This window comes from Nyctibius grandis, chromosome 2 (genome assembly GCF_013368605.1).
Source record: "Nyctibius grandis isolate bNycGra1 chromosome 2, bNycGra1.pri, whole genome shotgun sequence".
Lineage (NCBI taxonomy): Eukaryota > Metazoa > Chordata > Aves > Nyctibiiformes > Nyctibiidae > Nyctibius > Nyctibius grandis.
The window spans coordinates 124,889,832-124,917,689 of NC_090659.1; the positions used below are offsets into that span (position 1 = coordinate 124,889,832).

Below are 27,858 nucleotides of genomic sequence, written 5' to 3' on the forward strand. Positions count from 1 at the left end.
AGTGTGAGTTTGCTGCTGGGGAGTTTCAACAGTGCTGACCACAGATGGGATATTATTTTTTCTTCTCCTTTGTATCTTTTACGTGTCCTACAGGGAGTAAAAAAATGAAAACCTTGTCCCTACACCCATGCAAATGCTGGGAAAATCAAGTCCTTCTCCCTACACTGTACGGACCATATGTTATCTGTGACTAAGTTGGGGTTGTGAAATAGTTTCAGAGACAGGGGGAAACTTGGAGTCTGATCTCCGTGGTTTCACCTTGCTTGAGGAGCTCTATATAAATTCCAGGTGTCTGTCTTCTGGGATGTTGTATTTAGCTTTGTGTTCCTCAAAGAGCTTGTACAATTCGTTTAGGTATTTCTGATGGACTTGATCAATCTCTTCCTTGGAGGGTCTGTGCTTCTTCTGCACTGGAATTGGCTTCCCAACTGGAAAAGAAGCATAGGCATTAGGAGGAGCCAGTGGCAGGTCTTTCTGGACACTGTGCACATCTTAGCACAGAGCTGGGATCCACCTCTCCAAGGAACGTGGTAGATGGATCGATATAACCCCAATCACGTCCTGGGGTTCAGGAGGCAGCACAGCCAAGGAGGTAGGGAGATGAAGGTTCAGATCTCTACAGCTACCTAAAACGAGGTTGTAGAAAGGCAGATGTTGGTCTCTTCTCCCAGGTAACAAGTGATAGGACGAGAGGAAACAGACTCAAGTTGTGCCAGGGGAGGTTTAGATTGGATATCAGGAAAAATGTCTTCACCAAAAGGGTTGTCAAACATTGGAACAGGCTGCCCAGGGAAGTGGTGGGGTCTCCATCCCTGGAGGGATTTAAAAGCCGTGTAGATGTGGTGCTGAGGGACATGGGTTAGTGGTGGCCTTGGCAATGCTGGTTTAACAGTTGGACTTGATGATCTTAAAGGTCCTTTCCAACCAAACCAATTCTGTGATTCTATTCTGTGACCTCTCCTTGCCACAGTTTCCCCATCTGCAAAGTTGGTTAATGCCAAAGACCCTCTGTGTAGTTCTTTCCAAAGTACTGCATTCCAGTGCAGTCCCTGTGGCTACTCCCAACATCTCAGATGTGCTGCAGATAAAGACAACATCATCATGATATTTGGGTTGGGCTTTCCAAGCTGTTCCCACATGGACCTGGGAATCTGCATTGCAAATGGGGAAACTGAGGCATGGGGGAGCCCAAGACTATCTAAATGAACTAGTCATTGGGGTGCTTCCACTTTGCTCAGATTAAAGCTTCTGTGAAACATCTGATTTTTATTAGGCACCAAGTACCCACGTATCTTTAGAAAATCATGCTTTTTTCAAGGAAAAAGCTGATTAATTTGATTCCCAGCACTAGAAGAAGCCCTTTCCCATCTCCCAGAGTCACCAGCAGCAGGATCAGGTGCCTGCAGAGGAGAGGGAAGTCCATGAGATACCTCTTTTGCTCTGATGTCTTACTCAAATTGTGTTTGTCAAGTGGTGGAGGGTTTCGTCATCATGTGTCAATGCTCTTCATTGGACTAATGAAGAGCCCTTGTGATACTGCACAGCTCATAAAACCATTGAGACAATCCAAACAGGTTGTAAAACAATTCGAAGTAATTGCTGGCTGTCAAACCTAATCAGTGGGGTGAGCTCTGACCTTTCCAAACAGCCTCTTTAATTAGACTAATTCACAGAGCAACAGTCATGCTGGTGGGCCAGGTAAGGGGTTGTTGAAACGAAGCAAAACTTCTTCAAAACCAAAGACTTCCTTGAAATTTGGGCATGGTCTCAGGTTGAAACAGCGTGACTTCTTCATGTGCAAATAGGTTGGATTTTGTGGCTGTATGCGTGGGACACTGAGCAAACCTGCGAACTGTGTAGGTGTTGTCCTAGTTGTGTTTGTGAAATTGGCTTTAACCTAATGCTATTGCAGGGGTTCATATCACTGGGCTGTGTTGGGGTTGTGGCTGGCTGCATCCCACAGGGATGATGAGGTGGCCATGTTAGGATGAGAGGAAATGGCCTCAAGTTGTGCCAGGAGAGGTTTAGATTGGATATCAGGGAAAATGTCTTCATGGAAAGGGTTGTCAAGCACTGGAACAGGCTGCCTGGGGAAATGGTGGAGTCCCCATCCCTGGAGGGATTTAAAAGCCATGTAGATGTGGTGCTGAGGGACATGGGTTAGTGGTGGCCTTGGCAGTGCTGGGTTAACAGTTGAAGATCTTAAAGGTCCTTTCCAACCAAAACAATTCTACGATTCTATGTTTGCTCTGGGGCTTTCTCAGCACAGCCCAGATGACCTGGGCTCTGCCATAAGACCAAGCCAGAGTCCCAAACCAGCATGACACATGAGCAGTTGGGGATCCTCCTTTGCCAGCACGTTTCTAGCCCACCATAGCTCATGCTCTCTGGCATGATTTGCCAAACTGGCAGGAGGATGACCCAACCCAGGGACTGTCCCTGATCCCCCTTTGGCCAGGATGAGTGTGGCCAGCATCGTGCTGGCATGCCGAGGAAGGGCTTACCCACGGTGCAGATGGGCCGCCGGTAGGGTACCAGCCCGAAGGTGTACTGGAAGATGCCTCGCGCATGGAAGAGAGGAAGGGAGACGCCCATGATCTGCTGGAGCCGGTGCTGGATCTGCCGCAGCCAGGAGCCCTTGGGGTTTCTCACCTGCTCGAAGAGGTCATTCTCTCCAAAGGAAAAGATGGGGACCAGTGGGGTGCTGTGGGGAGCCAAACCCAATGTAGGGTTTGATTAGCAAAGCCCAACTCAAAACACCTCCCCCCCTCTCCAAAACCAGCAGGAACACCCTATTAACCAGCCACAGACTGGACCATCCCTCCCCACGCACCCCTTGACCCCATCCCCTGCATCACCCGTTCTCAATGGCCAAGCGGACAAATCCCTTTCTATTTTTCAGCAGCAAGGTGCAGGATCCTGGCCGGGCATCCAGTGCCTCCTGTGCCCCACCGACGATGATGGCCAGCATGTTCCCACCCTCTGGCCTCTGCAGCACGTAGGATGCGCTCTCCTTGTCAGAGGGGACAAGCCCTGGAATCACAGAATCACAGAATCAATCAAGTTGGAAGAGACCTCTGGGATCATCGAGTCCAACCATTGCCCTGACACCACCATGTCAACTAGATCATGGCACTAAGTGCCATGTCCAGTCTTTTCTTAAACCCCTCTAGAGATGGTGACTCCACCACCTCCCTGGGCAGCCCCTTCCAATGGCTAATGACCCTTTCTGAAAAGAAATGCTTCCTAATGTCCAACCTGAACCTCCCCTGGTGAAGCTTGAGGCTGTGTCCTCTTGTCCTATCGCTAGTTGCCCGGGAGAAGAGGCCAACTCCCACTTCACTACAACCTCCCTTCAGGTAGTTGTAGACTGCAATAAAGTCACCTCTGAGCCTCCTCTTCTCCAGGCTAAACAGAGAGGAAGGAAAAATGAGCATCTGTAAAACCCACACGACTGTGGTTTGCTCTGTACCCTTTTTTTCCCCATTATCCAGCTCCGGAGGAGCACTAGACACTTTATTTTCAGAGTTTTCCTACACTTTGGCGATCTCAGCCCAGCTCCCCTGAAAGGTGCTGCATTCATGCACAGATCTGCTGCATGAATACGCAATTATCCCTTTGCTGTTTGGCCCAGAAGTCAGAAACAGGGAAAAAATCAGGAAAAAAGTAAACTGAGAACTAGCTGCACTTAAGCCCCAGGGAAAATCTTTTTCGATTTGTTGTCAGATAAAACCATGTCCAACCCTGAATCATTCCAGAGGCAGTGAAACATTTGCTTTAGGCCAAAACACACATGAATTTCAGTGGATGCTGCTAATTTAAAGTGGAATTTAATGCAGAATTTAGTTGCTTGATGTTATTTACTTGCAAAATTTAGAAATCTTTAATTCAGAAATGACGAAGCAACGTTGTTTTGGTTTTTTTTTAAAAATCCTTGTTTCAGGGGCTGAAATAATTTCCAAATTAAAACCTCTTTGTCAAATGGATTCAATTGACCTGAAAATGTGCTACACACCAAACTCCCACATTACAGCAATTAAGCCTTCTTTCTCCTCAGCCATAACTCTCTCATGTCTCACTGTTACGATTCCTCACTCTCCGTGTAAATATTTTTTCAGCAGCAGGAGCCAGGGTTTACATGGAAAACAGGGTGATGGATGCCCTGGGGTATCTCATGGATCTGGATGCCTGCATTTAGTCTGTTGAATCCTGCCTGTGACATGAGCCCGTTTGCCTGCAGAAGTGGCCATTCCCCAAGCCCACTGGTAAGAGATGGAGGTCATCTCCTGTCAGGCTCCAAAAATCTCTCCAGACTCCCTTTTCCCTCTCCCCATTTAATTTTTACCTATTCCTTTTCATTTCTTCTTCCCCTCCTGCCATGTGGGTTTGCAATAGCGTGAGCTGCTACTTGCATCCTCTCTCCCTGGCTGCTGCTTCCCCACAAGCAGCAGCAGCTTCAGAAAAATAGGTTTTCTCCTTCACAGAATCACAGAATCACAGAATCAACCAGGTTGGAAGAGACCTCTGGGGTCATCGAGTCCAACCATTGCCCTGACACCACCCTGTCAACTAGACCTTGACACTAAGTACCATGTCCAGTCTTTTCTTAAACACCTCCAGGGATGGTGACTCCACCACCTCCCTGGGCAGCCCATTCCAATGTGTAATGACCCTTTCTGAGAAGAAATTCTTCCTAATGTCCAACCTGAACCTCCCCTGGTGAACCTTGAGGCTGTGTCCTCTTGTCCTATCACTAGTTGCCTGGGAGAAGAGGCCGACTCCCACTTCACTACAACCTCCCTTCAGGTAGTTGTAGACTGCAATAAGGTCACCTCTGACCTTCCTCTTCTCCAGGCTAAACACCCCCAGCTCCCTCAGCCATTCCTCGGAGGTCAGACCCTCCAGACCCTTCACCAGCTTGGTCGCCCTCCTCTGGACTCGCTCCAACACCTCAACATCTTTCTTGAAGTGCGGGGCCCAGAACTGGACACAGTATTCAGTGTCCTTCATTCAGTGGTAACCACAATTTCAAGCCTGAATGTTGTTTGCATGGAAATAAAGAAATACAGGACCCCCCTGCCCCATCCTGCTGGTCTCTACGGACTCAGCCTTTCTGCTCGCGATCTGCTCTGCGTGGTGCTCTCACACAGCGCCTGGCACAGCGATGCCCTGAGCTCACAGGTGATCTATGAAGTTGAACAACAGAGATAACGGCTAGGAGAGCAATTTTTAACTTCAGAGAGTTTCTGAGTGCCACGTGCAGTAGCTGTATGGGAGCAGATCAGCCACAGATGGGCACAAACAGACACTTGACCCCTCTTCCCAAGCCCCACTGGTGTTTTCACTCTCTGTTCCCCCAAAAAGCATCCAACTCACCCACCCATCCCACCACTTGCCCGTGCTGCTGCCCTGCTTACCTCCGCTCATCAGGTAGTCCCTGAAGAAGGGGACACGAAACCACAGGGAGAGCATCATCAGGTGTGGGGTGATGCCTGGGAAGAGCGTGGAAAAGCCCGATGCCTCTGTGCAGAAATTGAGAAAGGCTCCTGCTGCCAGGACTCCGTGGGGATGAAATCCCATCAGGTAGTTCTGCCTAGGGTCCAGCTCCACCGTCTTCACCAGCTGGACACAGGGATGGAGCCAAAAATGGGGCCATGAGTTAGTGCTGTCACCTTGGGGGATGGAGCACTGGCTATGGAGAGCAGACAGGGGATTCCTGAGTGGGGGGTCCCTAGCACCCATCGCACCTTCTCTTGGAAAAGGTCAACTGGAACAACTTGATCATTGCTCGCTGAGATAGATTTCATCACCTACATTTCCATCTCTTCCCATCCATTGGCCCAATATGTCATTTCCAATGGCCAGGTTCCTCATGTTGCTTTGAGCTGGCCTAGATGCTGTTGGGAACCTACTTTGTTTAAAACATCCTCCAATATATTTTCTAATATGGGAAAAAAAGCTAAAATGTGAGGAAAGGGTGATTATCTCCCCCCACTCCACTCCACAACCCCAACAGCAAAGGGAGTGCAGAACTGCTCTGGTAATGATCTATGTAAAGCTGCTGCCTGTCTCAGGGAAACGTTCCCACTCAATGCCATGGTGTGGACCCAAGGGTCATCCCATCCTGAAACTCACGTCAGGTGATTCAAGGATGATTTCATACATGGTGGAGTGACACCCAGCTCCCAGACATCTAACAGAGAACAAGCCAATGGTTTTCTTTCCATTGGGGAAAGCCTACAAGAACCCAGCTGCTTGTGCCTGTGGTAGGTGCCCCAGTAACCCACGAGGCCAACAAAGAGCAATGGATGTCTGCCCAAGGTTGCTGCAGTTTTACTGGGAGGAGGGAATGAGGAATGCCCATGTCCTGCTTTTAGAGATGGACAGCATGGATTGCAGGTACACAGCAGCACATGGACAGCCCTCGAGGGCTGACTAAGAGGCCAGCCATAATATTCAGCCAGTCTGAAAGTGTGCTTGAAGCCTGGGAGATGCTACATGGGAGAATGGCCACCACAGCAGGAGAGGGACTATTAAAGGGAGATAAGGGAGATAAGGGAGATAAGATTTGAATTCTGTGGGTTACACTTGCTATGGACTGCCCAGAGGAGAGGGGCTGGTGTGAGAAACCCACCCTCCAGCTATGTCACTGAGAAGACCCTGCCATGCCACCCCTGCAAATGTTGAAGTTGATCAGCCTGGAGAAGAGAAGGCTCTGGGGAGACCTTCTAGCAGCCTTCCAGTAGCTGAAGGGCCTAGAGGAAAGCTGGAGAGGGACTTTTTACAAGAACATGGAGTGATAGGACAAGGGGGAATGGTTTTAAACTGAAAGAGGGGAGATTGAGATGAGATCTTAGGAAGAAATTCTTTCCTGTGAGGGTGGTGAGACACTGGCCCAGGCTGCCCAGAGAAGCTGTGGCTGCCCCCTCCCTGGCAGTGTTCAAGGCCAGGTTGGATGGGGCTTGGAGCAACCTGGTCTGGTGGAAGGTGTCCCTGCCCATGGCAGGGGGGTTGGAACTAGATGATCTTTGAGGTCCCTTCCAACCCAAATCATTCTATGATTCTATGCCAACATCAGCCAGCATGTTCATATCCCAGGCAGAAGCAGTCAAAGCCGAACACTGATGCCTCCGTGCCCATTCTCTGGGTGCCAAGGATGCTCACAGCACCAGGGAAGGATGAACCTGTCCAAGATCAGCCATCTCAGAGCCACCAGAAATTTCCAGACAGCTCAAAGGCACTTGTGCTCAAGAAGAACTGAAGCCCTGTGCGTTTTAGCTCATCACCCCTACTAGTACCCGGGTCCCATCCTCACTCGGGGAACAGCTAATGGAGCATGTGTTTTCCTAGAAGCAGCCAGAACAGCAGGTTAATCACGAGGGTGTATTTTACTTTCTTACATCGTGGCTAATTTCCCATCTGTCCCAAGGCACTGTTGACTGTACACATGTGCCCATTCAAGTGCCTGCTCCTAATGAGGGGAACAGACAAACAAGAGTCCCACCGCTGCCCGGGTGCAGAGGTGCCTAGGCAGGAAGAGGGGCAGATGGCTGAATTGCTAAGTGCCCACGGCCCCTGCCACCATTTGCTCATTTTTGAGTAATTGCAGCTTGCATCAATGTTTCCTGCATTCATCTTCTGCTTCCAAACAGCCTTTCATCTCTGAGTGATTTATAAGCAGGGAGGTGAAATGCTCAAATGTGCCGGAAACCACTAAATCTCTGGCTGTGTGTGCACGAGGTGGCAAGAAGGGTAGGTGACAGCAGGCTCAATGCCTGGTTGCACCCCAAGCTCACACCACCCTCCTTGCTAATGAAGAGCTGAATTCAGGGTATCCACTGAGCTGTGCAAACTGCTTCAACGGGAGAGTTCACCTGTGCTAAGACATCTCACATCCTTAAAAACCTCCCCTAGGAGACATCCAGCTGCTGCCTTGTGCTCACCCCAGTGAAAGGGGAGGGAGAATAGGAGAGGAAAGAATGAAGAAGATGGCTTGTAGCAATAAGACAAGGGGTGATGGTTTTAAACTAAAAGAGAGGAGATTCAGACTAGATAGAAGGACGAAATGTTTTACGCTGAGGGTGGTGAAACACTGGCACAGGTTGCCCAGAGAGGTGGTAGATGCCCCATCCCTGGAAACATTCAGGGTCAGGTTGGATGAGGCTCTGAGCAACCTAATGTACTTGAAGATGTCCCTGCTCATGGCAGGGGGGTTGGACTAGTTGACCATTAAAGGTCCCTTCCAACCCAAATCATTCTATGATTCCATGATAAAAGGTGAGGGAAGAGAAGAGAGAGGTCATGTCCCCTTAACAAAGGACTGGACACCCACCAACCAGCTACCTTTCCATCTCTATTTCTGGTTGATTCTCTTGATGCTTTCCATTGAGATCACCTTGTGATTTATTTTATTTGTTGTGTTATGCACCTGTTTTCAGAGACTGCATTTTTCATCTTGCTTTGCATTACCATATTATTTGCTGGGCTTTTGGGGTTGGTTTTTTTTTTTTAGGCTAATTCTGGCCACAGAGAAAGCTAAATGCAAGCCCTGGTGTTTTACAGTGCCCCTGGATAGCACGTCTGTCTCTGAGAAATGATTCCTCATGTCCCTAGTGGCCTCAATGCCACTAAAATCTGGAGTCCTACCAACCAGATGACCCCCAGAGGTCCCTTCCAACCTCAACCAGTCTGTGATTCTGTGATTTTTAAATCTCTGCTCTAAGCCATGGGCAGCTAGACGATAGGTGTCTGGTCACTCAAGAGTTGGTGGATCTCGTCAATGTTTCTGCAAGACCTGTCCCGTGTGGTAGCACTGACAACATCTTAGTGACTTAGTTGCATTATTTGTCTCTTTCAGCTTTGTAAACTGGAGTCCTTCCAGGGCATAAGCAAAGAAGGGGAGAGAAGGTCCCCATGTTATTACAATGTCTGCTCAGGTTTGGATGATTTGCCCAGAACTTACAGAGAAACCAAAGAGCTTGTACAAGACTGAGAAAGAAATGTGTAGCAAAGAGACTTGGGCAAAGTCTCTTACGCCATAGGTCAGGCCCCTGGACTCTAAACCACCCTTCTCCGTCTGGAAACTCTTTAACACAGAAACTCGATCCTCCCATCTGGATTGTTCCCACTGTTTACTCGCTTCTTCCCCCTCCTCCTGCCAGAGGTCAATCTCTGTTCCCAAACTGCCAGGGAAGTTAATACCTGACATCGCACACCCCAACTCTCTCGTATACTCCAGCCTCAATGTGCTTAACGGGGCTGGGACTGAGGTGCAGAGAGGTGGGACTCTTCTCCCTCCTGGCTTGGCTGGGTTGTCTTTTCCACACCCACCGGATGGCATCTGCTGCTCTGATCTTTCTGGGTGAGTTGAACCTTTAATAATTGTCAAAGGACTTAAGGGTCCAGCCAAGGCGGTCTGTGCGTAAACATCTAAGTGAGACGAGTGCTTGACTTGAAGTTTTCTTGGTAGGATGATACCAGTTTCTCAACTCAGAGGCCTGAGGGGTGCCAAATTAATGTGTATGACCTGTGGTCCAAAGGGAAGGAGTTGTTATCAGCTCAGGGTTGAGCTCTCCAAACTGAGCCATTGGTTTGCTGACTTCCTCGAGCTTCCCCTCGGCAAGGTCGGGATGCTGGCTGGTGGCTTGGCTGCTGAGAGCAGTAATGACCCTTTGTCAAAGGTGTTATGAGCCCTTCCAGATCCCAGATCTGGGATCATCTTGGCCTTCCCAACAAATGAACTTATATTTGTGTTTTGAAGGATGAGGTGTACTTTATGTTTCTCCTTCATGGAGAAATAACTTGATAGCTGCAGTTTTTCAGTGCTCACAGTGATTACTCTGTAGCAGAAACCTCCCTTTATTCTGTCTACTCAAATGTGGGTCCAAGACATGGGTGAAACCCTGCCCCAGTTGCTCCAGCTCCCACAGAGACATGGTTAGACCTGCTGCATACATTGTCAGCTGTGTTAGGGAAATGCATACGCAGACTTTCAGGAGCTCTGATAAGAGCCCACGTACTGGCGAGGATTTCAAGCAAATTAATCCAAATTAATTTTAAACTGGATTAGTTAAACCATATTAACATCCCAAGTAGATGCTCTTAGCTGGAATTAAAGTGGCCTTCGTTTGGTATTTGTTTTGTTTTGTTTTTGTTTTTTTTAATTCATTTGGGAGTGGAATTAAGCTAATTGGAATTAAGGCTTCTGAGTGACTGTATCAGCACAGGAGTTCAGCAGTGGTTTAACACAGCTCCTTTAACTCACCCCTCAAGATGTAGTTGGGGTTTCCTGGCTGTCCCCTACGGTCTGGACTGTCCTGCCCCAAACCACAAGAAGAGGGAGGATGGATGATTCCCCATGTATGGCTGGTGCACTAATGCTTGAGGAAAGCAAAATTCTCCCTGAGTCCAAAGGGTTGGAGGGCTGGGTGCTCCAGCACACCCTGGAGATGAAGCATTACCCAGGTCTCCAACCAGCATTGTTTGAAGGACTGAAGGGATTAAAAAGTCATTAAGTGAGGAATTAGATAAAGTCAAGTGGAGATGAGTAGGGGCACTGCATGGTCCTTGCCATGCCAAGAGACATGTAGTCAGGGAGAGAACTGACATGTCATGACATCGCATCCTTAGGGATGGATGAACGTGGGGTAGGAGACAGAGAGTAGCACGGGAAGAGACAGGGAGAAGCGTCCTGCTTGACTAACCTGATCTCCTTCTATGACAAGACTCGCTTACTGGATGAGAGAAAGGCTGTGGATGTTGTCTACCTAGACTTCAGTAAAGCCTTTGACACTGTTTCCCACAGCATTCTCCTGGAGAAACTGACTGCTCATGGCTTGGATGGGCGCATGCTTTGCCAGGTGAAAAACTGGCTGGATGGCCGGGCCCAAGGAATTGTGGTGAATGGCGTTAAATCCAGCTGCGGCCGGTCACCAGTGGTGTTCCCCAAGGCTCAGTGTTGGGGCCAGTTCTGTTCAATATCTTTATCAATGGTCTGGACGAGGGGATCGAGTGCCCCCTCAGTGAGTTCGCAAATGACACCAAGTTGGGTGGGAGTGTTGATGTGCTGGAGGGCAGGAAGGCTCTGCAGAGGGGTCTGGACAGGCTGGATCCATGGGCCGAGGCCACTGTGTGAGGGGCAACAAGGGCAAGTGTCGGGTCCTGCACTTGGGGCACAACAACCCCCCGCACCGCTACAGGCTGGGGGAGAGTGGCTGGAAAGTGCCTGGGGGAAAAGGACCTGGGGGTGTTGGTCGATGGCGGCTGAATATGAGCCAGCAGTGTGGCCAGGTGGCCAAGAAGGCCAACAGCATCCTGGCTTGTATCAGCACTAGTGTGGTCAGCAGGACTGGGGCAGGGATCATCCCCCTGTACTTGGCCCTGGTGAGGCCGCACCTCGAATCCTGGGTGCAGTTTTGGGCCCCTCACTCCAAGAAAGACCTTGAGGTGCTGGAGTGAGTCCAGAGAAGGGCAGCGAAGGTGGTGAAGGGTCTGGAGCACAAGTGTGATGAGGAGCGGCTGAGGGACCTGGGGGTGTTGAGTCTGGAGAAAAGGAGGCTGAGGGGAGACCTTCTCGCTCTCTACAACTGCCTGAAAGGAGGGTGTAGTGAGGTGGGGGTCGGTCTCTTCCCCCAGGTATCAAGCAATAGGACGAGAGGAAACGTCCTCAAGTTGTGCCAGGGGAGGTTTAGATTGGAGATCAGGGAAAATGTCTTCATGGAAAGGGTTGTCAAGCACTGGAACAGGCTGCCCAGGGCAGTGATGGAGTCCCCATCCCTGGAGGGATTCAAAAACTGCGTAGATGTGGTGCTGAGGGACATGGGTTAGTGGTGGCCTTGGCAGTGCTGGGTTAACGGTTGGACTTGGTGATCTTAAAGGTCTATGGTTCTATGCCATTACCTCCACAGCCTTTCACAGAGCAGAGGAGGATGTGGAAATCTGAGGATCAGGAAATGTGGTCAGCAAGCTTCTGCCTTCTTCATTTCAAGTCTCCCAAACTGAATTGCTATTGTATTTCTATCCTTCTCTGGCCCCAAACTCCGTTTCCAAGGATATTATGTTCATTAATCTGCTCTTAAGTAGGATAAACCTCTTTTCAACTTTGTCCTAAGCAAATCCTCAAGTCCCTTGCTGTCCACCCAGGCACCTCCAAAGAGCACCTCTTGTAGGATGAAACATACAGCCAGATTCTCTGTGGGATAAAACCCAGCAGAATAATCCAGAAAACCATCCAGATCCAAAGGAGAAATTGTGCCAAGGTGAAGAGAAGGGGGTAACCCACCCAAGGGTGTCTGGATGGAAGACCAAATGAAGGGCAAATATTTGAGTCCTGCCAGCAGCTGCCAAAAAGATGGGTTTCAGGCCCCAGCAATGGCATGAGTCTGAGAGGGACAGCTGGAGAAAGAGGGCTTTGGGCACAGGGGTTTCCTCCAGGTTTCACAATGCCAGGTCAGAGCTGTGTTTGCAGCAAGAGTCTGGGAGTCTGACCCGTCAGGGGGGTTTAAATCGAGTTAGGATGGGACTTCATCATCCTCACTCCCAAAGCTGGGTAAGGATGGCAGCTGCAAAACGCCCAAGTCCTCCCTTGCTCTTGTGTGATGCTGCTTTTGGGAGTCTTGTAGGACCTCCTTTATCCAGTGGCTTAGCATGTTGCTTGGCAGTGCAGATGGTGGGACACAGTCCTTTGGTGGACCTGACCTCAGCGGCCACCTGACTTAAGGTCACCTGAGGGCAGAGAAGAGAGGGCCAAGACATGGGACAGAGAAGGTCCTCAGAAAAGGAGAGAGAGGTGGCTTTGGGCCATTTGGCCATGTCTTGCTTTTGCCCTAACAATCCCTCTTCTCTCCTCCAGCCAACAGAAGGAAGCAAAGTGAACAGCCAAGACTGCTGAAAATCAGAGATTATATTTAACGTCATGGGCCATGACACAAAATCCCCAGCTACAAATAATACCACTCTTCTCTGAAAAGAAAGAAAACATTCCTGGCAGGGCTTGGTTCACGTGAACTTGGGCTGTCCCCAATCTGCAACGCTTTGTACTTCCCCAGAACCACAACACACTCAAATAACCCCTGTCATGGTTTATGCAATTATGAGAATGAATGAACTATGGGATGGAGCCACCCCAAGTCACAGCTTCTAGGGGCCAACTAATTCTCCAACAACTCATTTTAGTTATGCTAACAAAAAACCAGTAACGCCAGCAAGTCCCCAAGCACAATGACAGAGGTTGGGACTCTGCCAGTTGCTGTAGATGATAAGGTCCAACTGGCACTTAGATAACCCCAAGGCTAGTAAGAAATGTCCTGTGGATCTTCACAAGGGGAGAACAGTGCAGTGAAGACCACAGGGACCTTCTCCGCACAGCAGGCACTTTTCAGGTTGCCCTGAATAGAGCTGATAAAAAGGTGCCTGTTGAGGTTGCTCTGAATGATGACAGCACCCAAAGACAAGATTTGTCCCTCTAAGATCTTAATTTTAGCTTCCTGCTCCTAGATTTAACTCGTAACCCAGGTTATGTGGTCTAAAGGTGAAATGTCTTTTCTAAGCCAAACACCCAACCCCAATTTATAGTCAGCAAGAAAGATGGACAGTGACTTCTGTTTGAGGACTATGGTAGAGATGGATCTTGTCAAGCTTATGCTTTGCCCATTTCACCACCATCCTCACCTTCTGCATGTCCATGGTGCTCCTCAGCTGAGGTTACCAAAGCACCTTGGCTGTAGGAAGGAGGTTGGTGACAGCAGTCTTACAGTGGCAGGAAGGGATGGGACTGGGGAGAAGAAGCAGTGAACATGTGCGTTTGCTTGGCCGTGTGATGGAGAAATTTGTTTTTACTGTGATGCTGGGTACATGTGTCATAGTTAAGATGCATTGACAAATGATGGGGACTGTGAGAATGGAGATAAGGGTTGGGGCAGAGAGCTGGCAGCAGCAGGCAAATTATTGACTTCCTATTGAAGATAGCATAAGTAGGGCAGCCCAAGGTATCCAAAATCTCTCTGGAGGCAACATCAACCGACAGAAGGCATCACTGGATATTACAGAATCACAGAATGTTAGGGATTGGAAGGGACCTCGAAAGTTCATCTAGTCCAATCCCCCTGCCAGAGCAGGTATCTCTCAACTCTAGTCTGCCCCAAACAGATTCATTGTGCACTTTTTGGTGCACTTTTAAGACCCAGCTGAGCTCAGCTGTGTATGGCAGGCCTATCATAGAATCATAGAATCATAGAATCATAGAATTGTGTTGGTTGGAAAGGACCTTTAAGATCATCAAGCCCAACCGTTAACCCAGCACTGCCAAGCCCACCACTAACCCATGTCCCTCAGCACCACATCTACACAGCTTTTAAATCCCTCCAGGGATGGGGACTCCACCACTGCCATGGGCAGCCTGTGCCAGTGCTTGACAACCCTTTCAGTGAAGACATTGTCCCTGATCTCCAATCTAAACCTCCCCTGGCACAACTTGAGGCTGTTTCCTCTCATCCTATCGCTTGTTACCTGGGAGAAGAGACCGACCCCCGCCTGGCTACACCCTCCTTTCAGGCAGCTGTAGAGAGCGAGAAGGTCTCCCCTCAGCCTCCTTTTCTCCAGGCTAAACACCCCCAGGTCCCTCAGCTGCTCCTCATCACACTTGGGCTCCAGACCCTTCCCCAGCTCCGTTGCCCTTCTCTGGACTCGCTCCAGCACCTCAAGGTCTTTCTTGTAGTGAGGGCCCCAAAACTGAACACGGTATTCAAGGTGTATCATGATGGAGTATAAAAAAGAAGGACCAGAACAAAGTTAATATATGGGGGGATGAAGCAGAAATAACTTTCCTGGGCAATGCACTGAACCCACCCTTGGATTCTCAGTGCTTTTTTTCTCATCTCCCTTTTAAAATCACCCAAACTCATCCAGGTTCTGCCTGACCCTATAACTCCTGAACCCCAAAAGAAAATACATCAGCTCCAAGGGGAAAAAAACAAGCAGCAAATGGCCCTAGTGCAAGGGCGGTATCGGCAGAGGGTGCTCCTTGCACGCACTGCGCAGGCACAGCTCGGAGCCTGCACGCTCCCATGTGCCAGACGCTCGCTGCAGGAAAGTGCAAATTCACGCTGCCCAGAAAACAGGTGCTCATCCCAACCTCTCTTTGCTTCCGCGACAGCAAGCATGCCTAGAGATCCTTCAAAGGCAGCATTTAATGCCGCTTCCTAAAATAAAATAGCAGGCAGCTCTTCCTGCCTCCAGACACGGGTGCTTGGCCGGGCTAAGTTTGCTGCCGGGATCTGGGAGGATTAGGAGCCACGTTTAATCTTCCCAGAATGACTAATCCTCCAGGGCTGAATGAACTCAATCTACACAGAAATATAGCCTGGGGTGTTGGGTGTCCACCCGTTTGTCTCCCCAAATCCCACTTCCCTTGTGCCCCTGTTCTGGCTGGGGCTTAGGGCAAGTGAGAGGTCTGTGGGAGCACAGAACCATAGAATCCATTTGATTGGAAAGGACCTTTAAGATCATCGAGTCCAACCATTAACCCAGCACTGCCAAGGCTACCACTAATCCATGTCCCTCAGCACCACATCTACAGGGCTTTTAAATCCCTCCAGGGACGATGACTCCACCACTGCCCTGGGCAGCCTGTTCCAATAGTGTGTGACCAGACCAAAAGCTCAGTTCAGGTCCTTGTGAGAGCAGCACAGAGGATGGCAAAAGCAATATTTATGATGCTTACCTTCCACACCGCAGGGAAACCCCCACATTTGGGCTTTTTAGGGGGGAAAAAAGGTGGCAGATGGGGGATATAACAAGAGTATAAAACCAGGAGTGGCATGGGTAGGTGGGACAGGATTTGCTTGTGCTAACCAGGGAGTTTCCAGTGAGCAGGGAAGTCTTCACACTGTGTGGTTCACCTGAGGAGCTCCTTGCTGCGGGATGTTGGGGAGGCCAAATGTTTTTCTGTGCTCTTGTAGTGACAAATGGCAGCAGATGCATTCAGCAAGGGCTGTTAAATCCTATGTTCTGGCTTAGAAAGTCCTTGAGCAAACAAAGTGTGGAAGCCTGAGGGAATGTTTTAAGGAAATAAGATGTGATTGCTTGGTTATAATACCCTTTTAATTATATTTTTGTTTTCCACTGTCATTTTGCAGAGCCCACTCTGACTTCTCCCAGACCAGCGGTAAGAAAGGCTCCACCGAACCCTCCGTGCCTTCACCCAGTGAGCTGCAGCCAAACCCAGTAGCCATGCTCCCTCTACTGGTCTTACTGGTCCTCCTGCCAGGTCCTCCCCACCTGTCAGTGACACCCAGGGAGGGCAACCTTGAGAATAATTTACTGGGAACCCACTTGGTGTTTCCTGCTTAGGGCCATATGGGGTTTAGTGGTGGCCTTGGCAGTGCTGGGTTAACAGTTGGACTTGATGATCTTAAAGGTCCTTTCCAACCAAAACGATTCTATGATTCTATTAAACATCATAAAATATTACCTGTGCCTTAAGGTAAAACTCACCACAAGCTTTCCTGGGATGTGTTCCCATTCATCCCCAGAAGATTATGTTATACCTTTTGGGGGCCTTGCTTTAAAGCTCATCCAGAAGCCCGTAAATCACAAGTTAAACTCTGAGATTAGCCATAAAATAATCCACTGCAGGTCCTCAGCATCACTTTCTGCCATGACTTTGAGCAAAGAAACTCAACGGCAGTAGGATGTACTAAAGGTAGACTTACTCTGATGGATGATCTTGTAGAGGGGCAACTTGGAGATGCAGTTCACCCAGCTGAGACATGGGAAGTTTGGCTAGCATATGCCAGCTTCCAGCACAAAATTAAATGGATTCATTTGAATTGTCCACAGCAGTGGAAGGGGAGAGTGATGGTCTGGTTCAGCCCAGTACGTTTATCTCTACCAGTTGCACCCAGGTCCTGTGGAAGCAATTCCAGCTTGCACAGTGCTGCATGCCACTAACCAGACATGGTCACAGACAACACTGCCCCTTGCTCCTTCACCTTCACCAACCCAAGAGGCATACTGGGGATGAGATGAAAATTGAAATGAGGGGAGGGGAAATCAGGGAAAACCAAAACAACTCTGATTTTCCTTGTGCAACATTTGCTTTTGGAGTATCCTGGAGGTGGTGCCTTCACAGGCAGATCTAAGCATATCCATGGTGTTGCTCTTCTGGAGTGATGCACTTTGCCTTGATATCAAGTGATGTTTCCACTCTGATGAAAAGGAGCAACGTTTGCTGGGACACGCTGTCTGTGTAACCAGGTTGTGGCTTGGCAAAGCCCCCGTTTTACCTGCAGTCATAATTTTAGAGGCAGATGTGCCCATCTGAGTTGTTATAACACAAGTATGCATAAGATCCCCTCAGAAATGGTAGGAGAGATCCAGACAGACCCTATCTTCTGATTTTTTTGCCCAGTCTTGACTTCTGCCCTAAATTAATCTCATTCCACACCAATCTTGCAGTCTGCACTCCAGGACCTTGAAAATTTCAAGTGTGTTTTATTGGGGATGTGTGTTTTTCTCCTTCCTGACAAGATGAAGACAGAAGCTTCATGTCTTACTTGTTGAAGTACAGGACTGGGATTCAAAAGAGCTGGCTCTTACTGCTGGTTGAGCAGCAAACCTCATGGGTGACCTTGGGCACATCATCTCTGGTCCTCACTTTGCTTCACCTCCCCTAATCCTTATCTCAGGCCCTACTCTATGCAGGATGGACTCTAAGGCTGGACTCTTGTTTTTCCTTTGAGCTGATGAGTCCTTTTGGCTGTTTGGGGTCCCCACTTCATTTTACAGAATTACAGACTGGTTGGGGTTGGAAGGGACCTCTGGAGATCATCTAGTCCAACCCCCTGCCAAAGCAGGGTCACCTAGAGCACGTTGCACAGGGTCGTGTCCAGGCGGGTTTTGTATATCTCCAGAGAAGGAGACTCCCCACCCTCCCTGGGCAGCCTGTACCAGGGCTCTGGCACCCTCACAGCAAAGAAGTTTTTCCTCATATTCAGATGGAACTTCCCATGTTTCAGTCTGTGCCTGTTGCCCCTTGTCCTGTCACTGGGCACCACTGAGAAGAGTCTGGATTTTACCTGGACTGCAGTACCCAACTCCTGACTCCAGGCTATCTCTAACCACTGTGCACATCCCATCCGAGTTCCCTCAACAGGCAATGTTTCATTAAAGGAATTATCTTACAAATTCCCATGGCTTGGTCTACCCTAGAAAATCTCTCCCTTGCATGGCCCAGGAACTCTTCTCCTGCATTGCTCAGATTTGTACCAACTTGTGATGGCTCTGAGTCAGGACTTTGTGCTGGTCCATGCCATGCCAAGGGGATATCAGATAAAGATTAAGGTCAAAAGCCTACCATATGCATTAATGTAAATCTGGAAGTGTCACAGAATTCCCTCTCAGGGGAACAGCAACTCTGTGAGACTGCCCAGCGCACATCTAGCTTTACCCAACCAGCCTCTTCCCCAGCAGAACGGGATGCTGACCTTGCAGGGCACAAGGACCTCTTGGATTTTGGTCAAAACTTGGCCCTGCGTCTACTGAGTAAATGCTAAGCAACCTGAAGAGCAGGAGTGTCACAGTATACGTGTGGGAAACAAGCAAGGGGAGATCTTCTGAACTGCTGGAATGCAGCGAAGTTAAATGTGTGCGTAAATGTAGATGGTTAAAGGATGCAGTTGTGAAAATGGTGGTTTACATTTTTTTCTGTGTTTTGCAGTAATCTGAGAGCTGGGAAGACAATCCTGCCTCAAACCTTCAACACTGACCTCCAAGCACCCCATGCCATGACTGCTGGCCCCAGACTGCCTCCAAACACCAAGGACAAAGGTGGTCCCCAAATCACCTAAAAGTTGATGGGATCGGTGGCACTTACCTTGATGGGGAAATAGTCCCTCATGTACCTCCAGACAATGCTGTTCCGGATGGCGTGGATCCGCCTCCCACCCTTGTTGGGTTTTTCCCTGTCTATGAACCACCATGCGGCGTAGAGAACACTGACCAGCCAAAGACGGGTGAAGAAGAGGGCGATGAAGGCAACAATGCAGCACTGTGCTGAGATAAAAGCCAGGCAGTGAGTTAGCAGTTGGGTTAGGTGGACTTTGGGAGAGGAATGATTCACTGGAAGAGACTTGGTTTGTTTCAACCGGGATGGAGCCCAAGCCTTCACTGGGCTTGTTGCTGAATTATTTTACCAGTGTGAAGGCATCTTTGATGAAAAGAGGTGGCTTCTTTCCTATCTGCCCCAGGAACCTGAGAAGCAATCAAGCACCTTCCTTGCAGCAACCACCTACTTCTCCAAAGGCCACCGTGTCCCCCTCTTCCCACAAGACTGATGGACCTCACAGCATCCAGAGGGTCCTCAAGGGTCAGGTCTTTATCCCTTCGCTGTCTGGATTTTCTCTGGAGTCAGTCTGACCTCTGCAATGATAATGCCAATGTTTTACCCCAAAACTCCTGTTAATACCCCCTGATGACACCTAGCATTTGCAAAATGTGGGGCACTGTGCCCTGTCTGCACAGTCTCCAATAGCTTCATCCTGAGCTATTGATTCCCCATTTTAACTGTATCTTGGATTTTTAAAAATCTTTTATCTTCCCATATATAAGATTTTAGTCTTTATTGAGTTTTTTCTTATTGATTTTGGACCTTTTCCTCCACTTCTCAGGTTCACTCTCTGCTATAATCTTGGCCTCTAGAGGATTTTCTTTACTTTCAACTCGACATCATCACAGATTTTATAAGAGCACCCCATTTCATTCCCTAAGACGTTAATGACTTGGGACTTTCCCATGTCATTAAAGACTTTTCTGAGCTGCTTCCAGTCAGTGCTCAGCTTTGCCCTCTACCTTCCACCTCCCTCATGCCCTGTGTTTTGGCATGGGAACAAGAGAAGAAAGTCTGTAGGCAAACAAGCATCACTTGGTACATCAAATCCCACCCAAGCCCAACACTGCCTGTCTGCACAGAGACTGGGAAGAGCTGACGGCCACCAAGCTGCCACTTGGTAAAGTAGATGCCCTAAAAAGTGCCTGGGAAGAACTGTGTCCTCTCCATCTGTTCCTCTGGAAGCCTTGATGTTGTCTGGGAAGGGGGAGACTGAGCTAAAAAAAACCCCATTCATCTAAGCCCTGTGCAACATGCTCTAGGTGACCCTGCTTTGGTAGGGTGTTGGACTAGATGATCTCCAGAGGTCCCTTCCAACCCTTAACCATTCTGTGATTCTGTGAAGCCCTTTGCCTTCATGAAGCATCACGTGTGGTGGGCTATATATTGTGTTCTTCTGTGGGTTTTCATCACAGATCCAGCACCCAGGGCTGAAAGACATGAGGGTGGAGATGACCTGTTCAGCTTCAGCTTCAGCTGTGAGATAGATGCATCCCTCTGAGACCTCGATTTTCCTCTTTGGGAGCCACCTGGCACCTGCCCTCTCCAGCCCATCTCTGCTAAGGCCTATCAGAGAAGAATCACAGAATCACAGAATCACAGAATCAATCAGGTTGGAAGAGACCTCTGGGATCATCGAGTCCAACCGTTGCCCTGACCCCACCCTGTCAACTAGACCATGGCACTAAGTGCCATGGCCAGTCTTTTCTTAAACACCTCCAGAGATGGTGACTCCACCACCTCCCTGGGCAGCCCCTTCCAATGGCTAATGACTCTTGCTGAGAAGAAATGCTTCCTAATGTCCAACCTGAACCTCCCCTGGTGAAGCTTGAGGCTGTGTCCTCTTGTCCTATCGCTAGTTGCCTGGGAGAAGAGGCCGACTCCCACTTCACTACAACCTCCCTTCAGGTAGTTGTAGACTGCACTAAGGTCACCTCTGAGCCTCCTCTTCTTCAGGCTAAACACCCCCAGCTCCCTCAGCCGTTCCTCATAGGTCAGACCCTCCAGACCCTTCCCCAGCTTGGTCGCCCTCCTCTGGACTCGCTCCGACACCTCAACATCTTTCTTGAAGTGCGGGGCCCAGAACTGGACACAGGATTCAAGGTGCGGCCTCACCAGTGCTGAGTACAGAGGGACGATCACTTCCCTAGACCGGCTGGCTACACTATTCCTAATAGAGGCCAGGATGCCATTGGCCTTCTTGGCCACCTGGGCACACTGCTCAGAGAGTTATACAATGCTCTCATTTAAGACCTCCTTGTACCTCCTGTTTGCTTTTACTTAAGGATAAATAAGTAGGTCTGATTTGCAGTCGTTTTAATTTTTTTGTGATGTCACCCTGATCCCAGAGCTTTGCATGTAAAAACAAATCCCTGCCCCTTTTTAAAACACTGGTGTGATGGTGCTGTCAATTTCTATGGGGAAAAGAAAACAATAATCTAGCAGGATCCTAAATTGCCTTAAAGCTGAAATGGGATCTTATGTCCTCACGTAGGTAGAGACACTGTGGCAGGTGCCTGGGTAGGGACCAGTACAGCACATGGGGAGACACTGCAGCTCTCTGCAGAGCAACAGGTCTAACCTGCAACGCATCCTCCAGATCAGAACAAACTACTACTCGTACCTGGCACCACTCCTCCCAAGTGCCACAGACGTAGTCTTTGTAACTCTTGAAGAAAACAGCATGAAACGAAGCTCCAGGGTCCACAGGACACATAAATGCTGCGTGAGGAACAATGCGGAGGTTGCAGTTTTACTGCACCTGGGAGCCAGGTCGTCAGGTCTGCTGCAAAACTGTGCAGTGCCTAATTCTCTTTTTATCATGCCGTGCAAAGCTCAAAGTACCTTCTGCAAAATAAAGGAGTTGTTCTGGTCCACATCCATGCGTTTATCATCCAAGTGAGGCTTTATCTTGCACTTATATAATTATTAATTTCTCCCTCGATTCATTTGCAATTCAACTTTTTTTTCTTTTTTTGCAGGACAGAACTTGCACACAGTGACCTTCGCTCAAGCTTAAGATTTTATTTTTGTGATTGCAAAATCTTACAGTGTCCTGGTTGCTGTGGGAAAGGACCCCATTCCTGTCCCAGAATGGTTCCTCAATCTGAAAGCTGCTGTGAATGGGACCAAAGAGACAGGAAAGTTCCAGAAAATGTACAGATAAATTCTACTGTCTGCATCCAGACCAATCCCAGCCTTAGGCAGACACATCATTATTTATGGGCTGTATTTTGGCAAGAAAGGGGCACTTGTGCTGCTGACCAGTGTGTGAGGGGGAGTCACCGTAGCTGCTTGGATCAGGGGAGATTGCTGTCCCCCTTCCAACTTTCTTGCAGATACCTGTGTGTCATGTCCTCAAACTCTTCAACAAAAGCATAGCAAAGGCAGTGCTATCCCATGGGTTAGTATCACAGAATCGTTTTGGTTGGAAAGGACCCTTAAGATCATCAAGTCCAACCATTAACCCAACACTGCCAAGGCCACCACTAACCCATGTCCCTCAGCACCACATCTACACGGCTTTTAAATCCCTCCAGGGATGGGGACTCCACCACTGCCCTGGGCAGCCTGTTCCAGTGCTTGACAACCCTTTCAGTGAAGACATTGTCCCTGATCTCCAATCTAAACCTCCCCTGGTGCAACTTGAGGCCTTTTCCTGTCATCCTATCGCTTGTTACCTGGGAGAAGAGACCTACCCCCACCTCGCTACACCCTCCTTTCAGGCAGTTGTGGAGAGCGAGAAGGTCTCCCATGAGCCTCCATTTCTCCAGACTAAACACCCCCAGGTCCCTCAGCCACTCCTCATCACACTTGTGCTCCAGACCCTTCACCAGCTTCGTTGCCCTTCTTTGGACTACAAAGCTGGTATAGAACCTATAGTCTCTAGATATAGAGACTTTCCCAACAATTCAGAGGATATTTGCCCTGGAGCTGCATCACTGCTTCTTGAAAGCCGTGTCAGGTCCCCAGGCTGCGTCCACCACCAGCCCTGCTGCCCAAGACTTCATGCTCTTCAGCCTGGCTCCAGGGTCCCTTCACTAGCACCGACCCAGCCTCTTTTAGGTTACACAGGTGACTTTTCACGTCTTACAGTCTCCTCATTCTCCAAGCTGCTGAAAAATAACACCCCATGCAAGAAAGGGCCATATCCTGCATCTGTTTGGGCTAAGGGCTAGAGGGAAGGACTGTGTACCAGGAACCAAGATCTATGTCTATTCCTGCAAATCCTGAGTCTTTCCTGAATCCATGCTGGAAGGGCATGCCCACTCCCCTTCCTCCACATTCGTCTCCCAGAGGCAGAGCAGCAAGGACAACCTTAAGCCACCTCCTTGCCCCTTCTGCTTCTTTTCTGCAGGACAAGGCAGAAGGGATGGGTGACACGCAGGGATATTTGCTTGTTGTGCGGCTGTTCCCCATAATCATTGCTTTCTTCCCTTGAAAGGAATCCTAAGAGGAAAATGAGGAAGGCCACAAGTTTCTTGCCTGTCCCTCCCTGGACCAGGGACCACTTCAGATGAGAGCCATGTTTCCCTCAGCATCTGCTTTCCTACAAACAACTGTCATTTTCTGGGCTACCTGCCAGGCAAACACTTTAAAGGATATCACGAACATGGCATTAGGCTCTTGGCCAGGGAACTTCAGCAGATATCTCCGTTCTGGGGCCAAACTCCAGCATACGTACAACCTGCTGTGCACACAAAGCAATCTGCAAAGGGCTGTTGGATCTCAGAAACACTGCTGGAAGAGATGGCAGTCTGTGTCATGATGGGGATGGGGGGAAACCTGCAAGTCCCCAGTTCATTAGAAACCCATCTTTGAACCCCATCGGCTGCCAGGGCTCTGCCAAGCCAGGCAAGCTCTCCAGCTTAGAATCATAGAGTTGTTTGGATTGGAAGGGACCTTAAGGACCATCTAGTTCCAACTGCCAGCTTGGTCAAGTTCTCCGCGGGAGCAAGCTCTCTGGTGAGGATGGGGACTGCAGGCGCATGAGGCACACAAATGACAATGAGATGTGATTATAACATGGCTCTGCCTCGCTGCCTTTGCATTATTCTTCAAGGGAAAGAAGGGGAGAATTACCTTCAGTATTCAGCTGTAGTATCACTACAATATCTACCGTCCACCTTTCTGCCCCCATAACTCCCTTGATGAGAATGAATGAGCCCCTCGCCCACTGCTCGGCTTCTCGGGGAATGCATTTGCACAACCATAGCAACAGCTGCCTGCAACCGGTGCTGCCGAGCGGCGGCTGCTGGGATCTCCAGTCAAAGGGCTGTGCAAATGTCTGGTGGCTGTCAAACATGTGTTTTCGGGAGCCCTTTTCTGTCAGCAGAAGCATGAGCCTGTCTCAGAGAGAAAGGAGCAGCCAAGTCCTGCCCGCAGAAGGTCTGATCTCTGTGCCTGAGGGTTACAACTGAGTGTGGCATGGGGTGTTTGGCAGCTCATGGAATGAAATTATGGATTTCCCTTAGCCCATGTCATTAGGCATTGGAACAGGCTGCCCAGGGAGGTGATGGAGTCACCATCCCTGGAGCTGTTCAAAAAACGTCTAGATGTGGCGCTTCAGGACATGGTTTAGCGGGCATGGTGGCATTGGGTTGGTGGTTGGACTTGATGATCTTTTAGGTCTTTTCCAACCTTAACAATTCTGTGATTCTGTGATTCTGTGATCAAGCTGTCACAGTCATTAAACTGGGAGCTTTTGGGTGGAAAGCTCCAGGCTTAAAGAAACTTTGTAAAATGAATCAAACCAGCTGGAATCGCTCCATAAGTTTTGGTTATTGTCTTTCTTATAACATTTCTTAAGTGCTTTTGATTTCAGATCGTATCACAAGAGAACCAAAATCAAAGTAAAACTGTTCAAGGGGAAGACAGTAATCTCTGGAACACCAGCTGTGGAGGGGGTGGGGGTTTGGGTCTCATCCTCACTCAGAACAAGCTGCACTTCCCTGCAGGACACAGAGCCTGCGTTTTGAGCAGCTCCACGTTATCCTCTGACTGCAGAGGATTCCTCCCTCCTTCCCGTTTTCTGGCTTTCTGCTGGCTCCAGAAGTCATTTCTGTCACTGAAAAGTCAAGTGCCAGCTTGAAGGCACCAAGAAGGGACAAACCTACATTGCAAGTTGTTTTGCTGGAAAAGCTCCATAAGCCCCAACTGCATCCATGCTGGGAATGAGGATGCGTTGTTGCCTCCCTTGTCAACATCACAGCCACATTTCTACTATGCCCCATCCCATCCAGGCACCATGGAAGAAAAATCAGGCACAGGGGCACAGGGGGAGCTACAGAGCACCCCAAAATGTCCCAGTCTGGCTGGTTGGGTCCAAGGCTGCATGGCTTTTGCCAGATCTCCCCTCCCCTGTTAACTACACCCATGTCTCCTCCTGCAAGGTGGTCTCCGGTGCACAGGGGAAGGCTGATCACAGCTGGGATCTCTTCTGCACTAGAAGAGCCCCAGGGTTTACAACGCAAGTACAGGATGGCACCAAGTGCCCTGCACTCTGCCATGCCATAACCGTGATTTGTGGCAGCTCAGCTGGCCGTGTCACCACTGCCACACAGAGATTTCCTCTCCATCTGGAGAAGGATGTCCTCCAGCTTGTCCCAGAGCAACCCAAGGTGCCACAGTGGTTACACCTCTCCAAAGCAACTCAGCAGAGCCCATTTGCTGACCCAGCAGGTGAACAGCATTGTCCAGTCATATCCATGATGCTAATTCTCTTCTCTTCCAATAAAGGGCAGTCTCACCCATCCTGGCAACCAGCAATGGTCCCTGGCCTCTGCCATTGCCCAGACTGTGATAACATGTAGTTTGGAAGAGTGTTACTTAGCATGAGCTAAACCTACGCCAAGAAGCATGCAAACAACTACACCATCTGGACCAGTATGGCCGAGTGCTCCAGTCCATCCCATACTGGTGCAGAGGTGGCCATTCAGCCCCAGGTCTGCAGCAGAGTTTGGATGGAGCCATCTCAGAATCTTGATGAGGCTCTGAAGCATAGCCTATGCTTTCTTTGTAGGTATTGTTTTGGAGATGCGTGTGTGCCAGGACCCATACATACACAAAGATCTGCTGTCTCTGTGTCTTGGGACCAGTCAACCACTATCCTGCCACAAGAAAGCAGAAGCTTTACACAGATCCCATCTGAGATTAAGTATTGGCAAGACAATGGCAAACTCTTGGATGTCACCTTCCAGCTTGGCTCTAAGGGGCTGTAAATCACCCCAGACAGTTTGCACTCTCTGATAACCTGCCTCTGGGTCTCCCATCTCCTTATTTCCCAGTGCATGCTATCCAAAACTGCAGGTCTCTCATTCCACCAGCACCTGATGCCCTCCACACAGTACTGAGTTTGTGTGGGTCCCAGTTTGCTAATGTGTCTCTTCCCCAACTTGCTTGGGTTTTCCTGTAAAAATGCCCTTTTGGGGTGTGCAGGAGCATCTGTATGAAGTGAAGTGTCTGTTTCCAGGGTTGAAAAGCAGAGTCCCCCACGCTCCTCCCGTCGTACCATCCCTCAAGCCTGGGAATGCCATTTCCCATGACTAACATTGAGCAGGGCAGCACCTCAGACCAGGAAAACACTAAACTTAAAGAGCAGAAGCTGAAACCCCACATGGATTTAGCTGCTACATGACACCCGTAGATGTTCCCAAGCACGGACACGCAGCCATGCACTTCCCTAGTGCCACCGTGCTCAGATTGGTGGCGAGAAGAAATCAGAGAAAAAAAAGAACTGCTTTAGTGAGACAGAGCCTCCCACACTGCTCTTCACACAGCAAGACAGAGACATGCGAGTGCAACATCTGCTGCTGATAACTTGTCCTGGGATTCACTGCAGGCTCCCAGAAGATGCCTTTAAGGCCACTTTCCTGTGGTCCCAGACCTTCAGTCCCAGGTCTTCCTTGGAGTCAGGGAGAGAAGGGATTGGGGCAAAAGCTGCTCTGGCTTCTCAGAGAAGGAAAAGGAGATGTCTCTTACCTAGACCTAGGAAGCTGAAGACCCATTGAACCACCGATGCCGTCTGAAGCCTTCTCTGCAGTGGCACGGAGAGTGGAGCAAACTCAACCTTCATCTTGGGCTCTGCGTGCGTGTCTCGGAAGGAGAAGGAAGCTCCACAAGTAAAGAATGCAAAGTGCAAAGTCACCCGTCAATATTTGCCCAGTCTTACAGTACAGAGGATTGTGCAACGTACAGTGGCGGGGGTGGCTGCCCACAGCCACCCTCCCGTATGGGGAGGAGAGGGACTCTGCTGGGAGGTGCCAGGGACTTTATGCCAATGTGACTCACCATGTAGTTAGTGAGGACTGCATGCTTTTACTACCCAAATCTGGGAAGCAAACTCCTTCCAGGACCCAATTTTGCAATATTTGGATGCTTGCAGAGAGCATGAGGAAATTGTGTGTGTGAGCCAGGCTTTATTTTCCCCGTTCCCCTACAAACCACCCTGTGCACGGCAGGAAGGGACAAGCAGAAGGGTCAAGCACGAGCAGGTCACTTGTACTTGCACGTGATACGGTGTGGATGGGTTTCAGTCTCAGACAAGGAGGTGGGCAATGAAAGGGTGTTTCACTGCTGAGCATGGGGGGACACAAGCAACCTCACGCCTCTGTCAGGACATGGATGGATGGATGGATGGATGGGGCAGACAAGTGTCCAGGTGCATCCTTGCGCACGCTTATGTGGGTGTATGAGGAAGGAATCACAGAATCAATCAGGTTGGAAGAGACCTCTGGGATCATCGAGTCCAACCATTGCCCTGACACCACCATGGCAACTAGACCAGGGCACTAAGTGCCATGTCCAGTCTTTTCTTAAACACCTCCAGAGATGGTGACTCCACCACCTCCCTGGGCAGCCCCTTCCAATGGCTAATGACCCTTGCTGAGAAGAAATGCTTCCTAATGTCCAACCTGAACCTCCCCTGGCCAAGCCTGAGGCTGTGTCCTCTTGTCCTATCGCTAGTTGCCTGGGAG

The 27,858-nt window shown here is 49.4% G+C and overlaps 1 protein-coding gene across 1 annotated transcript; it reads right to left on the bottom strand.

The window, feature by feature from the left end:
- Window positions 1-181: 181 nt before the first annotated feature.
- Window positions 182-26,957, bottom strand: MOGAT2 (monoacylglycerol O-acyltransferase 2). Its single transcript, XM_068425119.1, has 6 exons — window positions 26,864-26,957; window positions 18,872-19,050; window positions 5,418-5,622; window positions 2,859-3,033; window positions 2,505-2,704; window positions 182-428 (listed from the first exon to the last, which is right to left on the bottom strand). Exons 1-6 carry the CDS (start codon window positions 26,955-26,957, stop codon window positions 274-276), a joined length of 1,008 nt encoding a protein of 335 aa, XP_068281220.1. The 3' UTR covers window positions 182-273.
- Between the last annotated feature and the right edge of the window lie 901 nt (window positions 26,958-27,858).

Excerpts from the sequence above, each read along its gene's own strand:
- MOGAT2 (XM_068425119.1), bottom strand. The coding sequence starts at position 26,957 with ATGAAGGTTGAGTTTGCTCCACTCTCCGTGCCACTGCAGAGAAGGCTT. Across the intron at positions 5,623-18,871 it reads GGGACTATTTCCCCATCAAG|CTGGTGAAGACGGTGGAGCT; the intron begins GTAAGTGCCACC and ends CCCTGTGTCCAG. Across the intron at positions 3,034-5,417 it reads GGACTACCTGATGAGCGGAG|GGCTTGTCCCCTCTGACAAG; the intron begins GTAAGCAGGGCA and ends CTGTGATTCCAG.